This window comes from Hyperoodon ampullatus, assembly GCF_949752795.1.
Source record: "Hyperoodon ampullatus genome assembly, chromosome: 14".
Classification (NCBI taxonomy): domain Eukaryota; kingdom Metazoa; phylum Chordata; class Mammalia; order Artiodactyla; family Ziphiidae; genus Hyperoodon; species Hyperoodon ampullatus.
The window spans coordinates 55,415,856-55,429,662 of NC_136927.1; the positions used below are offsets into that span (position 1 = coordinate 55,415,856).

At 49.3% G+C, this 13,807-nt stretch overlaps 1 protein-coding gene across 1 annotated transcript in view; it reads left to right on the plus strand.

The window, feature by feature from the left end:
* USP42 (ubiquitin specific peptidase 42) overlaps positions 1 to 12,940 on the plus strand; it is a gene marked incomplete at its 5' end in the record, with an annotated part of 37,456 nt that extends 24,516 nt beyond the window's left edge. Inside the window, 10 exons of the mRNA XM_079718557.1 lie at positions 306 to 417; positions 1,436 to 1,576; positions 1,763 to 1,863; positions 2,962 to 3,115; positions 4,503 to 5,219; positions 5,343 to 5,437; positions 7,109 to 8,560; positions 9,597 to 9,898; positions 11,904 to 11,947; positions 12,853 to 12,940. Coding sequence (XP_079574683.1) covers positions 306 to 417; positions 1,436 to 1,576; positions 1,763 to 1,863; positions 2,962 to 3,115; positions 4,503 to 5,219; positions 5,343 to 5,437; positions 7,109 to 8,560; positions 9,597 to 9,898; positions 11,904 to 11,911 — 3,082 coding nt within the window. The 3' untranslated portion in view covers positions 11,912 to 11,947; positions 12,853 to 12,940. The remainder of the gene's footprint in view (positions 1 to 305; positions 418 to 1,435; positions 1,577 to 1,762; positions 1,864 to 2,961; positions 3,116 to 4,502; positions 5,220 to 5,342; positions 5,438 to 7,108; positions 8,561 to 9,596; positions 9,899 to 11,903; positions 11,948 to 12,852) is intronic.
* Between the last annotated feature and the right edge of the window lie 867 nt (positions 12,941 to 13,807).

Consider the following 13,807-nt stretch of genomic DNA (forward strand, 5'->3'; position numbering starts at 1 on the left):
CATACCAGTGAGTTTTTCAGTTTGTTTTCCATTGAGAGAAACTTATATTAATCTAATTTTGAAAATATCAGTGACCTGTCATACCTGACATTTCAGAACTGTCCTTTTTCTTTCATGCTAATTAAGCAGTTTCCCCCGTACTTTAAATTTTAATATTTTCACTGTTGGTTGAAAAAGGTGGTATTTCTCATCTCATAGCCTTCTTTTGGAAACTTAATTTAGAATGTTTCAGAGGAATAACAAGGGAAAGATGAAGAAAAACCCATATTAATCTTCTTAAACATCTGTTTCTGTTTTTTTCCAAGGTGTAAAAAGATGGTTCCAGCTTCGAAGAGGTTCACTATACACAGATCTTCTAACGTTCTTACACTTTCTCTGAAACGTTTTGCAAATTTTACTGGTGGAAAAATTGCTAAGGTATGTAGATAACATTATTAATAACCGTTTATGCTGAGCCTTTCAAGGCTTAAGTGTCAGCAACTAAATTGAACAGTTTTATTATTTGATTTTCTAACTTCTTCCAGCACTTGGTAGTAGAAAAAAATGTCAAAGAATTGAGCTAGTAGTTTGGTATGTGTGTTTATGAGTGTATGTGTTTTTTTCTATATCCTTTATCTGGCTAGACTTTCTGAAGATAAATTATCTTCATTTGGGCTTCATAGTCAGTGCAGGTGACGAGTGGCTACAGGGAGTGAGCTTGTGTCATTTGAATCCAAAGAGGGTTCCCAGTCAGATCTTGCCATTCTTTCATCAGAGCTTATTTTGTTTATTCATTTGTTTTCTGACTGGTAGTATACTGAATTTTCCCATTTTCTTCCCACTTTCTGGAGATTGAAAGTGGTCAGAAATCCAGTAACATGCAAAAGAAATCTGTTCCTGAATTGTTAAAAATAAAAATAAGACTGTCTGGGGGCTTCCCTGGTGATGCAGTGGTTGAGAGTCCACCTGCCGATGCAGGGGACATGGGTTCATGCCCCGGTCCGGGAAGATGCCACATGCCACGGAGCGGCTGGGCCCGTGAGCCATGGCCGCTGAGCCTGCGTGTCCGGAGCCTGTGCTCCGCAACGGGAGAGGCCACAACAGTGAGAGGCCCGCGTACCACAAAAAAAAAAAAAAAAAAAAAAAAAAAAAGACTGTCTGGACTCTCAAATCCAGAGTTGTGATTGTTACTGTCTCCTTTGATGGATTTGGAGAATTCACTTACTGTGGATCCTTATTTGTTTAAAGGAAATAAAGAATACAGTGGGATTGCATTAAACACACTTAGGTTCAGGTGTGCTCCAGGTTGATTCTGTCTTTTGAAACGAGGTTCAGTGTGCTGGTTTTCTGCCAGAACATAGGGTGCAGTGCTCTGGGGTCTCCTGTGCCCGTGCACATGGGATGACCTGCACCTTCAGAAATGACGTTCCTTTTTCCTCTTTCCATTCCTTTGTAGGATGTGAAATACCCTGAATATCTTGATATTCGACCATATATGTCTCAGCCAAACGGAGAACCGATCATTTATGATTTGTATGCAGTACTGGTACACACTGGTTTTAATTGCCATGCTGGACATTACTTCTGCTACATAAAAGTAAGCTCTGTGGATTTTGCTAATAGCTATTTTCACAATACACTGTAAGATAGCCCTGGCATTTTTGGGAGGAAAGGTGGGGCTTTTACGGTTAAAATATGAAAGCCCATTTTTCTTACGTCTCTGGATTGGTGTTCCCTATTTACCTAATTGTATCTAATATCTCTTTTATTGGCTGTTTTGCAGGCTAGCAATGGCTTCTGGTACCAAATGAATGACTCCATCGTATCTATCAGTGATATTAGATCGGTACTCAGTCAACAAGCTTATGTTCTCTTTTATATCAGGTATTGTCAGGAAAGCAAATTTTCATCTTTTCTGTCATGTCATCTCTCTTCCTCTCATCAACATATTTAAATTCAGTATTGTCTGTTTAAGCAGCATCTCGATGGTGGTGGTGTTCAGTGCGGATCATGAGTTTGCTTTAGCTCCCAGCTCTTCGGCAGGTTAATAAAGAAATGTGCAGAAGAAAGGGAAGGCCGTAGTCTCAGAGGGTGGGCTGCTGCTGCTGGTGGCAAACCGGGTGGGCCAGGGGGCCTGGGAGGCAGTGAGCGGAGGCCTGGAGAAGGGGACTCTTTGAGTACCTGGGTGTGGTCACCTCTCAACCACTGAGCACAGGCAGCCAGCCACCTCCCTGGGCCAGGCCTGGGCCAGCACCAGCACCCCTGCTGCTGCTGCATATTCTGACTCGCTAATTCCATTTCTGGAAATGTAGGGCCTTGGAGCAATCTGATGTGTGCTCCAGTGTATTCATTTGTAGTAGCTGGAAATTAAGAACATCATGAAATTTCCATCAATGACAGAAGATCATGTAAATTGTAGCATATCCATATGATGAAATACAATGCAGCTGTTAAAAGTGATTTTTATAAAGCTTTTTAAAATGATATGAGAGAGTGCTCCATATGTGGAGGAAAAGCAGTTTGAAGTTTTACACACTGATACTGAAGAAATCAGTACAGGCTAAAGCCTGGAGGAAAATCCACTAAATCTGAATAGTAGACGCCTCGAAGCAGTGAGGGGAAGCACAGTGTTTTTGTTTGTTTCTAACTTTTCAGGATATTACAGATTTTTCTACAATGGTATGTATTTATAATTAGAAAAATAGAAATAGAAAAGAAAAATAGCTTTCAAAAAATTAAAAAGTAAAGAACAGTAGCTTTCAGATAGTGGCATCCTCAGAATACACAGTTCAAAATACCGTTTGCCCAGTGACCCTGTTATCATCTCCCGATCTGAGCACCTGGCGTTGGCCTGGACTTGATGGGAACCCTGCGTATAGCTCTGCGCATCGTGTCACCTGTTACCTGAGGGTGGGGTGTACATGAATCTCTTCTGGGGAGATGTCCCATATCACCTTGAGCACTGTCACTCTCTGTCCCCAGGTCCCACGATGTGAAAAATGGAGGTGAACTTACTCATTCCGCCCATAGCCCTGGCCAGTCCTCTCCCCAACCGGTGATCAGCCAGCGGGTTGTCAGCAACACACAGGCAGCATCCGGGTTTATCGGACCACAGCTTCCTTCTCACCTGGTGAAGGTAACGTTCCACGGGTAGAATGTCATCCTGATGTTCATCTTTCCAGCCCTCTAGTCAACATTGCAGTAGTTGTCATGACCTCATCTACAACTGAATTTCTTGTCCAAAAAGTTTATTCAAGCTGTTTATTATATTTCAAATATACAGAAAATCTCTGAGTATGAACATAATGATCAAGAAGAAAGTCTGGTGTAAGTCTCTTTAAACGCTAGAGATTTTAGCTCCCACCTTGGACTTCCATTCACTTAATGGATTAAATATTTGGGGATTCTTGATTAATGCTGGCCTCCAGGAAAGTGATGCTTTTACAAAAAGAACACTTTAGTCGTATCCGTTTAGCCCTTTCAGGAGTGTGGCATTTTCTCTCTGCCGTCCGGCCAGGTCTGATCACGCTCCCTCGTGGCTTCTCAAGGGGAATGGAAGGTATGCCTGGTTTGTGTGAAGCTCCGAGTCCTCAGTGGAGGCCTGGCTTTTGCTTGACGTAGGTGTTGAGATTGTGGACATGTTGGACTTGTTGGAATAGCCTGTATACACCTTGGAATAATCCTTTCACCTGTGCCATAGTGTCATAACAGCCTTCAGTTTGATAGGGAGTCGCAGATTCAGTGCCTTAGGGAGCTGGACAGGCAGCAGGTCCTGCACTGGGCTCTGCCTGAGTGAGACCTCAGGACACAGCCAACTGGAGAGCACATGCCCTGTGTGGAGGGGCCACTGCTGTTGCTTTTTCAAGAGGTTTTTTTGTTTTTGTTTTTGTAACTATGAAGCCTTCCAGTGTTAAGATAGCACCTAATTCAGATATTTAAGAAAACATTTTGAAGACCAAACAATTTATCTGTGAGTCAGAATTCACCCATGACTACCAGTTTGCAACTTCTGGGTTATAGCAGCAAAAGTTGGGATCTGGAGCAAAATAACTGCTGAAGTAGGAGTCGGAGATGATGGGGGCAGGGGTGGCTTAGTGTGTCTGTCCACGTGTGTGTCTCCCTCACTCCCTTGGCCCATGGGAGTTCCCTGTGGCTGGCACTCCCTTCTGCCCGGACTGCAGTGGGCTCCCAGGAAACCATCCAAGGAGAACCTGTGTGACTCTATGCCCAAAGGGACCCGCTTCTTTCTGTCAAATTGGAGCAGGAAGAATTTGGTCTGGGTATTGTTCTCTGACAAAAAGAGTGGTCCCTGTTCACCAGAAATTCATTCTCAGAAAACTGTGCCCTGTGAAAGGTCTGTGGTGGGCAGGCCCACAGGAGAGGGGGAGGGCTTTCTAGGTGCATGAAACTTGTTATTCACAAAAGAAAAAGATAACCAAAATGGGAGAGGCCTATGGCCTCAGGTTTCTGAGTCTGCGACTATTTCTGGAGCTCTCACCTGGCTGTGGTCTGCTTGTTTCCAGAACCCACCTCATCTAAACGGGACGGGACCCTTGAAGGAAACGCCGAGCAGCTCCATGTCAAGTCCTAACGGGAATTCCAGTGTCGGTAGGACTGGCCCTGTTAACGCCTCAACAGTTCTAACGCCAGTTCAGAACTGGTCGGTTAACAGGCCCTCATTTATTCCAGAACATCGCAAGAAAGAGAAAATCACCATCAATATTCACAAGTTACCTGTGCGCCAAGTTCAGTCTCAGCCTGCCCGTCACAGCAATTCCCTGGAGAGCCCTAACAAGCCTGCCCCCTCGTCTACCATCACCACTTCAGCACAGTCTACCTCGAGTGCCCCCATGATGCCCGCGTCGGGTAAGATAACAAAGAAGATCACCCTGAGGGCGTCCGGCCCTCAGCCTGTGATGAACAGCAGGTCCAGGCTGAGCTCCGGCGTGCTGGTCCCCTACGGCGCCGAGTCGTCCGAAGAGTCCGACGAGGAGGCGAAGGGCCTCGGCAAGGAGAACGGTCTCGGCCCCGCCGAGAGCGCACGCGCCCCTGCTCCGGTTGCCGAAGATGTCGGGGCCTCTCCGCACGAGCTCCGAGAGCCTGTGGCTCTAAACAGTGCTAACAGTACGGACGGCGACCCGAAAGAAAATGGCCTGCCCTCGGGTGCTGCCCCCTGCCAAGTCCAGCCTGGTCTACTCTCAGAAAACCCCTTTTCTAAGGCAAACGGTCTCCCTGGGAAGGTGAGCGTGCCTCAGGCGGGGCTGGGGCGGCCTTTGCTTCCACCCTCGTGTCCGGAGGGTCACGTGGCTGGGTTTCAGGTGGCCCCCGGAGCTGAAATCTCTCTGTTTTTTTTTTTTTGGTAGTTGATGCCTGCTCCTTTGCCACCTCTCCCAGAAGACAAAATCTTAGACACCTTCAAACTCAGCCGCAAAGGGAAAGGCTCCACAGATGAGATGAGGTAAGATACCGTCCCAAGGCCGTGGGACGTGGGCTGGGGAGTCACAGCAGGGCCTGTGGGTACGGCTGCTCGTGGAAGTCTCAGGGTGAACCTTTTGGACCCTGGAATGATTTGAATAACGATCTGTCGAACTCGTTCATGTTCCTTTTAAGAAAGTAAACACGTACAGGGTCTGTTAGTCCAGCTGACGCCCCCCCTCCTGCAGCGCCCCTCCTCTCTGGGACCCCTCCTCTCGGGGGCTCCTCCTCAGCCCCCGGCTGGGCCGGCACCGTCCCACTCAGCCCCCCGCGTGACAGGCACCTGAGGAGGTGTGAAGGGGTGGCGCAGGGCTTCTCGACTGTCCAGTAGCGAAGACTTTGTTTTGCTCCCTTCAGAATTCTGAAATTAAATTCCTAGTTAAGATAGTCTGTCTCCACACTTAAAAAAAAAAAAAAAAAGTCAGTGCGTTGACCTCAGCGTCATGTAATGGGAGTAGAAGGAAGGGTCAGAAGGCAGTGGCGTGTCGCCATGTGAACAGCCCGGGAGACGGTGCCACTGCAGGATGCGGGGTGGGCCAGCAGCTTGGCGCCACGCACAGGTCACATCACTCATGTCAGCGCCGTGACATCCTCCTGGTAGATGACTTATGGCCAAGCTCTGACCAACCTGAGATCAACACCCTAGTGGTGTCTGTCAAACGGCCAGTAATAGAGCCGGGGTTTTCACCCACATGAACGTTGGGACATGGGCTGTTCTGTAGGACCGCCTGCCTCGCCCCCGCCCACTGGTGCTTCTGAGGCTCCCCCATCGTGGGACTAACCCAAAAATGCACCCCACGTTTCAGAAGGGCCCTGCGGGGGGCATGCCCTCACCAAGAACTACTGTTAGGAATGCTCACTTAGAAAAAAGGGGGCACTTGAACACTCAGTCCCTGGCAGGATGGCTGTCCTCCTTTCTCTATCCTTGTCCGGCTTAGTTGGTCTTCAAATGTAACGTGCGTGAGAATTACGACAGGTGATTGTATAAGCAGTCAGTGCCCAGCTACGCACGTTTCCTAACCTCACGTGCGGCCTTGAACACGTCACTGCCACGCTGTAGATCACACGTGTCTTCTCTCTCCCAGATATTTTCCCGCTGCAAAGCGGGCCCGCTTTAGGGTTTTTCTTGCTTTCTGGCAGCTTTCATTAACTTCGAGACTCCATCAAAAGCAAGGCAGAGTTCTTTTACTACAGAAAGTGTTTCTAATGCCTCAGTGATTCCTCACAATTTGTTGGTAATTCAGGGAGCTCTTGGCTCTGTCTGGAGGTAGCTGCTTCAGCTCCAAGCCTCCAGGAAAATTCAGAGAAAAGGGATCCAGAGGAAAAGTAAGAGCCCCATCATTATTTGACTTTTTTGATGGCCCGGACTTAGTTATTAAGAAGAATTAGAAGTATATCTGAAAACAGAAGGCGCCTAGAATTGCGGAATTATTATTGCTGAAAAATGGGGTAGGCTTGATACAAATTTTTACATTTTTATTTAGTGAGAAAATTTGAAGTTTCCAAAAATGATAAGCCCAGTTTTAGGTTTAAACCAGATGTAGTAAAGCCATAAAATATTTAGTAAACAAACGATTTGAAGTGTTTGTCCCTGTAAGCCAGAAAGCAAACAAGTAAATGGCTGATTTCTTTCTTTCTTTCGGTGGGGCTGCAGTACAACTGGGACAGAGGAGAGGCCTCTGCAGGACCCTGAGGCTGAGCTGGAGGCTGGAAGCTGCGCTCCCGATTCCCTTGAGAACCTGGAGCTGATCACGAGCAAATTCAAGAAGCTTTTGTTACCCTCGGACCCCAGCATCAAACCTACCCAAGAAGTCGTCTCTGAAAACATTTTGGCAAAACCCGAGGAGGCTTTGCCGAGCATGAACACCTTTTATAACACCAACAAGGATACCCTGGGGGATGATCAGCTTCCTAAACCGTGTGACCCTGGGACCGATCAGAGCAAACCGTCCCAGGACGTGAAAGGGGCATTACCAGAGCGTCCCCAGGACCCGGCGGCAGCAGAAGCAGCGGGGAGGCTGAGCCCGAGCCCCTTATCACGTACCGAGGGCGACTGTGAGCCTGAGCCCTTGGGTCACAGCAGTCGGGACAGAGGCACGGATGTGGAGGGTCCCCCTAAAAGCACAGGAGTGTCCGCAGATGGGGTGCCCTCTCCACAATTAGGCTGGATTGCAGAAAACCGTCCAGAGGGGGTCCCCGAGCAAAGTAACGGTGAGAGAGGTGAAGACAGTAAGGCCGGGCAGAAGGTCCAGGAGGCTTGTTCAGTGCAGGAAAAAATCAGCAGCCTCAGAAAGGTTGACCGAGGACATTACCGCAGCCGAAGAGACCGATCATCCAGCAGCGAGCACGCGCAGGACAGCAGGAGCTGGACGGAGGAGAAGCCTCGCCGGAAGCGGCCCCACCACGAGTGGGAGCGGTCCCGGTCCGAGCGGCCCCAGCCCGAGCCCTGCACCGCGGCCCCGCATGCCCCCTGCCCCGGATCCCTGGCCAGGTCTGGCCACCTGCACTCCCGGAGCATGGGGGCCCCCGACCAGGAGTGGGGCCGCTACCACCACGCTGAGGCCGAGCACGCCTGGACCCGGGAGAAGTACTACCCGGATGGGATGCGCTGGGGGCGGTGTGGGTACCACCACAACAGGTACGCCCTGTACCCGGCCCGCGAGCCGTGGGAGTGGAGGCCTTTCCACGCCGAGCGAGAGTACGACCGAGCCGGGCCCTACGGTGGCCGGCCCCACAAGGACCACTACAGAGGCCGGAAGGGCTACGAGCCGGCGGCCAAAGAGAGGGACCGGCACCGTGTCAGCAGCCCCCGGACGGTCCTGGCCCACGCGCCCCCTCCGCACCCTGCTGACAAGTACGCCCACGACAAGGCTGCACTGGGGGCTGAAGCCAGAAGCTGCGACCTTGCCGGTCAGTTTCAAGAACACAAAAACGTCAAGTCACGAAAACGGAGGTACAGTGGTGCAGAGGATAATGACAGCCATGTAGAAAAGAAAGCCTGGAGAAGCTTACAAAAGGCTCCTTTAGAGGAGCCTAAAGTGAAGAGGCACAAAAAATCAAAGAAGAAAAAGAAATCCAAAGGCAAACACCGAGACCGGGATTCCAGGTGAGGGTGTATGTGCTTGGTGACAGGTGAAGGGCTGTGTCCTGTGTATGTGACTCTGATTTGTACTTTTTATCTCTGTGCGTTTTGGACTTCCCTGTTTTTCTAGATTCCTAAAACTTAGCTCTGTGTTAAGCTGAGTTTTACTTCATGGTATTTTAAAATGCCCGAAAACCATCTTTTAAGATGATGTTGCCGTTTTCAGTTAGTGCTTTTTAACTTCTAGGAGTAAGTGTGCAGTGTTTGGTAGATAGATAAAACTTGGGATTCTTTGACTTCACAGTGATTGTTAATATATTTATTCACAGATGTAGTTATATTTTCACATTTGCTGATATTTCCTTCAACCTCAGAGACTGCTGCCGCGTGGCAGGAAATGGGAGGCCGCCGTCCAGTTGAATGTGCCTGTGACCCAAAGGGCTGAGACACATCATTTGTTGCATTTGCCTCTGTCTAGTTTTCTGTCTCCATTTCTCAGTTTGAAATCTCACTGGGACATTTGTATTTTTAAAAAGCTAAATTGGTCAGTAGTTTTCTTGAAAATGACTTCTCCACGATGAGAGGGATGAGCACAAACACAGTTACTGCGCATTGTGTACTACACATTGGTGTCTCTTACAATCGAAACCCTGGGAAAAGGTTACCAGAAGGCATAGGTAAATAGTGGTTACTTGAAGGTAAAGGAAATCAAACCTCCTTCCCTCCTATGTGCCTGAGACACCTGGCAAAAATATTTTTTCCTTCAGCCGCTAGTTTCAGGAAAAATTGACGAAATCCTTCCTCTGGTGTTTTGGCCATAGCTCCCCTCCCAAACAAAGCTGAAGGGCATCGGTGGGGAAAGGTTGAAATTGGTGAACTTATGACCCCAGACTTAAAAAATTACTACAGTGAAGACAACGCATTTTTCATTATATAAGGGTTTACCTGTGTTCACGTAATGAGTGTCAACAGTAGTGAGTATAAATCAAAGTCAAAGACCAGTTCTCTTTGGGGTGGTTTGCTTTTCCGGTGGTTTGAGTTCTGGCTTTTTCTTCCGCAGGCATCAGCAGGACTCAGACCTTTCGGTAGCGCACTCTAATGGTGACCTCCACAGACACAAGAAGAAAAAGAAGAAGAAGAAGAGGCACTCAAGGAAATCAGAGGACTCGGTTAGAGATTCAGAGCCACACTTGCCCAAGGCTGCCAGCTGTGAGACTGTGGACCATTTCCAGAGAGCGGTCAGCGCTTTCCCCCTCACAGACAGCCAGCCTCTGGACGGTGTGGGACCTTGCCGTGAGAAAACAAAACATTTCTGGATGGAAACCAGGGATGACAAGTGTCATCTGTCTGAGTGTGACCAGGGTAAGAGGACATACTTGGAACTGCGAATATAGAAACTCTTTTCTTTGGAAAGGGTGGTTAACACAGGGAAGGAGCCTCAAAGGGCGTAGAAGGTGTAAGTCCCCTCTGAGCTCCCCGCCCTGTGTCCTCTGCCCGACGGCTGGCCCGAGGCTGCTGTGGCCGGTCTCGACGGTTAACCGTGCTGCCGCAGCGCTTACTGGAGACCTGAGTCATGTGGAACCGGGAACCTCTGGAATTGATGGCTCTGAGTGTCTGATTGTGGACCAGAACTTCTGTTTTTAAGCCATTTTTGATAGAAATGTTGTGGTACATTCTTTCTCTCCAGAATCCTTAAGCCTTTGGCATTGTGAGTAGAACCTAGAACTCAGTTTGGTGACTGGCTCGCTGGACGTCATGCTTCAGGCCTGGGTTGGTGAAGCTCAGGTCCCTGACGGGGTTCCCTGGGTCACTGCAGGCCTCTGGGCTCTGGGATTCTTGTCTGCTTTGCACAGTTCTGCCTTCCCTTGTAACTTCCCAGCCTTTTCTACTCTGATTGTTCTGAAAGCAGAGCCCCCCTTGCTTCCTCATCTGTTCCGATGACCTTCGACCCTGGAAGGAGTGCTGAGCGTTTTTGAGGGGGCCGGGGGCCTAGGACAGGGCTGGACTGGCCGCCGCCTTTGCGCGGCCTGACGGTAAGGAAGGATTTGACGTTTTTAAATGGTTGGAAGAGTTAAAAGAAGAATATTTCATTTCACATGAAAATCGTGTGAAATTGAGGTGTCAGTAGAGCCGCAAGGAACCCAGCCCAGCCCGCCCGTCTGCTCGTCCACGGGGACAGGTTTGCTGGCCTCGCCCTGGACCCCTGAGGCGCACCCTCGCGACCCTGTCCGCTGTCCTAGATGCCCAGGGGCCACAGGGTTCTCGACTGCATCCTGGACCCGGGTGAGGTATCGTTTGTTCGGGGGCAGCCCTGTCCCTTCCAGTGGCCCAGTCCCATGATGGGGGAGGAGGGACAGATGGCCGCACAGTGCACTGGCGTCTGGGAGGGGCCGAGGGCAGAAGGGGGGGTGTTCCTGAGTGGCGGGGGGAATGCTGGGGCGTGCGGAGTGGGTGAGGAGTCGTAGGGACGGCAGGAAAGGGAAGCTACCGGTGGGTTTGCTCTGTGTGTGTGTTAAGGGGAATTATTTGCATTTCCGCATTGGTTTCCCATGAACAGTTCAGTGATTCGGGGAAGGCGCTTGGTGGGGATGAGTCCCTTCTGATGTCTGCTTGGTGCTTGGGGTGAAGCGGAGACGGGCTGTTCGTGTGCATTCTGCGGAGGTCCGCAGGGATTCTACGTTTTTGCCAGAATCTTCCCCTTCCGGCTGCAGGTCTCCACCTCCACAGCTGGAGGCCGCCAGTGCACCCGCAGAGCTGGCTCGGGGGACAGTAGGTGGTGTGCAAAGCCCAGTAGTGGGCATGTGGTGGCCCAGACGCGCGTCTCCAGAGGCTGCAGGCGGGGTGGGGGGGCGGTGTGGCCCCTTTCCTGTCCTCGATCTGATGGCGCCCAATGACTGGTGTGCTCCTGGCTTGGGTGCCCATCCCGTCCTGACCTCCTGGGAAGGGCCACCTGCTCGGGCCCAGGCCAAGCATCACTGTTGGCTGGTGGAGGCCGGACCTCTTGGCCTGCGTGTGTCTTTCCTGGTGCCTTGACCACTGACCTCTCTTCCAGACTCCTGTCCTCTGGCGTCATCAAGCTCTTGATTTCTTTGGCCTAAGATCTGTTCTCACCTAATGTTGAAATGCTGATGGGTTTACTGAGGTCAGAGTGGACTGTTGCCGAGGGGACGTGACCCTCAGTTATCACCTCAACTCTTGTTTTCAGTGAAACGCTTGGAGGCACAGCTTGTGTAGGACTGATTTCAGGCAGCAGACATTAAGCTACTGAGGACTGCTTTTGAGTGTAATCACGTAACGCACACAGAGCATAGGCACTAAAATTTTTGCAAAACCATCATTAAAATGTTTCCTAACCTTTGCTTTCTAGGTGATTGAAAACGTGGCCTCAAAACAAAAAATTCACTAGTTACGGTAAGCTCTTTTCGTCTCTGTATGTTCTTCCTGTTTGTAGAGCCGCTGAGGGGCCCTGAGGAGGGAGCTTTGGGCCTCGGCTTCGGGGGTAGCAGGTGGAGAGTCAGTCCTTGTGGGGGGAATTTGGGCCCCGTAAGTCAGAGAGTTGCTCTGCTCCCTCCCTCCCTCGTAAGAAAGTGAGGCCAGGTCAGAAGCTTCAGAATCAAGTCATTTGGTAAACATTTGAAAGATGGAGAAGCCATGTCCTCTCGCAGCCCCACCTGAGGGGCCGAGAGAGGGGAGCCCTTCCCGTGCCCGCCGCCCGCCCCGCACACCGAAAGGGCTCGGGCTTGGTTTGATCGGAATGGGTTTTGGGTGCTTTTTTACAGCAAATCAAAACCTGGAGTGTCATTTCCTCCTGGCCTTGTACTCAGTGGCCCCGGGAGGTGGGGTTGGTGTCCTGGGCGCGCTGCACCTGCGGGGTTGCTCTCCGGAGGGAATTTCGTCCAAACGTGTAACTTCTGGTAGTCGGCAAGGGGGGTTTAAGAGAACTGTCTGCAGGAGATTAACTTGCAGTTGATTAACACGCTTTACAGCGTGTCCTCAAATGGGAAGACCGGAGCTGCATTAAGGAATTAGCCTCTTCCTACCTAGAGCAAGGGAATCACCAGGTTGCGGTGGCTCCACGGCGGCCGGGCTGGCGGGACCGCGCCCAGCAGAGGGCGCCCTCCCCACGGGCCTCCGCGCCACCGCCGGCTCCCTCACCGCCCGCGGGGAAGCAGGCGGGCTCCCCGCAGAGACCTGGGGGCGCCTGCTAAGGGGAGGGCATGAATGAAGAAGAGAAGCCCCGCCCGGGGCTCACAGGGCTCTGGGCTCCCACTTCCTGCCTCTGGACCAACTAACGCCCGCTGCCTCTTGTCTTTCAGGTTCAACGTGTTCAACAGAAGCCATCCCCAACCCAGATTAAATCCTGATTAAATTATAAATATAGAGAAAATAACTGTTCAAATCTGCGTGGTGCTTCTTTAGTAAATACTGTACAGATTTTACCATGGAGGACTTTTTTTTTTAGTTTTTACCTTTTCTTAATTACCCTTATTCCAAATGGATGGACACTTTCTACAACTGCTGACCATTGTAAAATACTGTGTATATAAATCACATTGAAAATAACGCCCTGGACTAGAACATCTCAAATGCTGCTTAATCACAGACTCAGGTTGATCACTCGTATTCCATGTAATGCTCCTCCAAGTTAGACATCCGGTGCAAGACCGACCGGGAAACCATGGAATTATTAAAAGTACAAACTGACAGCGTGTATATTTAATTTAAAAACTTATTTAAAGATTCACAAGCTCTCAACTAGACTTTTGAGAGCAGTCTGTTTTCTGTAATGTCTGATACTAGAAACTAATTTGCTTCATATTTTAGTTGTATTCAAGATTTGAAGATTTTATAGACAAGTTCTGTTTTTGAACTTTGTGGAACTATTCCAATCAATTTACCAGTTATGATGAGTATTTACATTATGAATGTATAATCCGAACATTATTTGTAAGGCCTACAGTATGTTTTTATTACATAACACTTTTTTATACAGTGTCTCTTGTCTTGACTATGATATTGGAGTCTGAGTTGTCAGCTTGGTCCCTTAAAGTTTCTAGTTACAGACAAAAATCATACTGTGATTTTATTTTTAATATGGATATGCTATCAAACTGTGATACACTTATAATTCACTGGTCCTGCATCAGGAGTTGGAGTGGGGAAAACTGTATTTAATACAGTTTGTATCTGAATAATCTGTATGGTTTATACAGTTTGTGTTGTTCAGAGACGTCTAAAGTTTGATCTTTGTTTTTTTAAAGATTAAAAAAG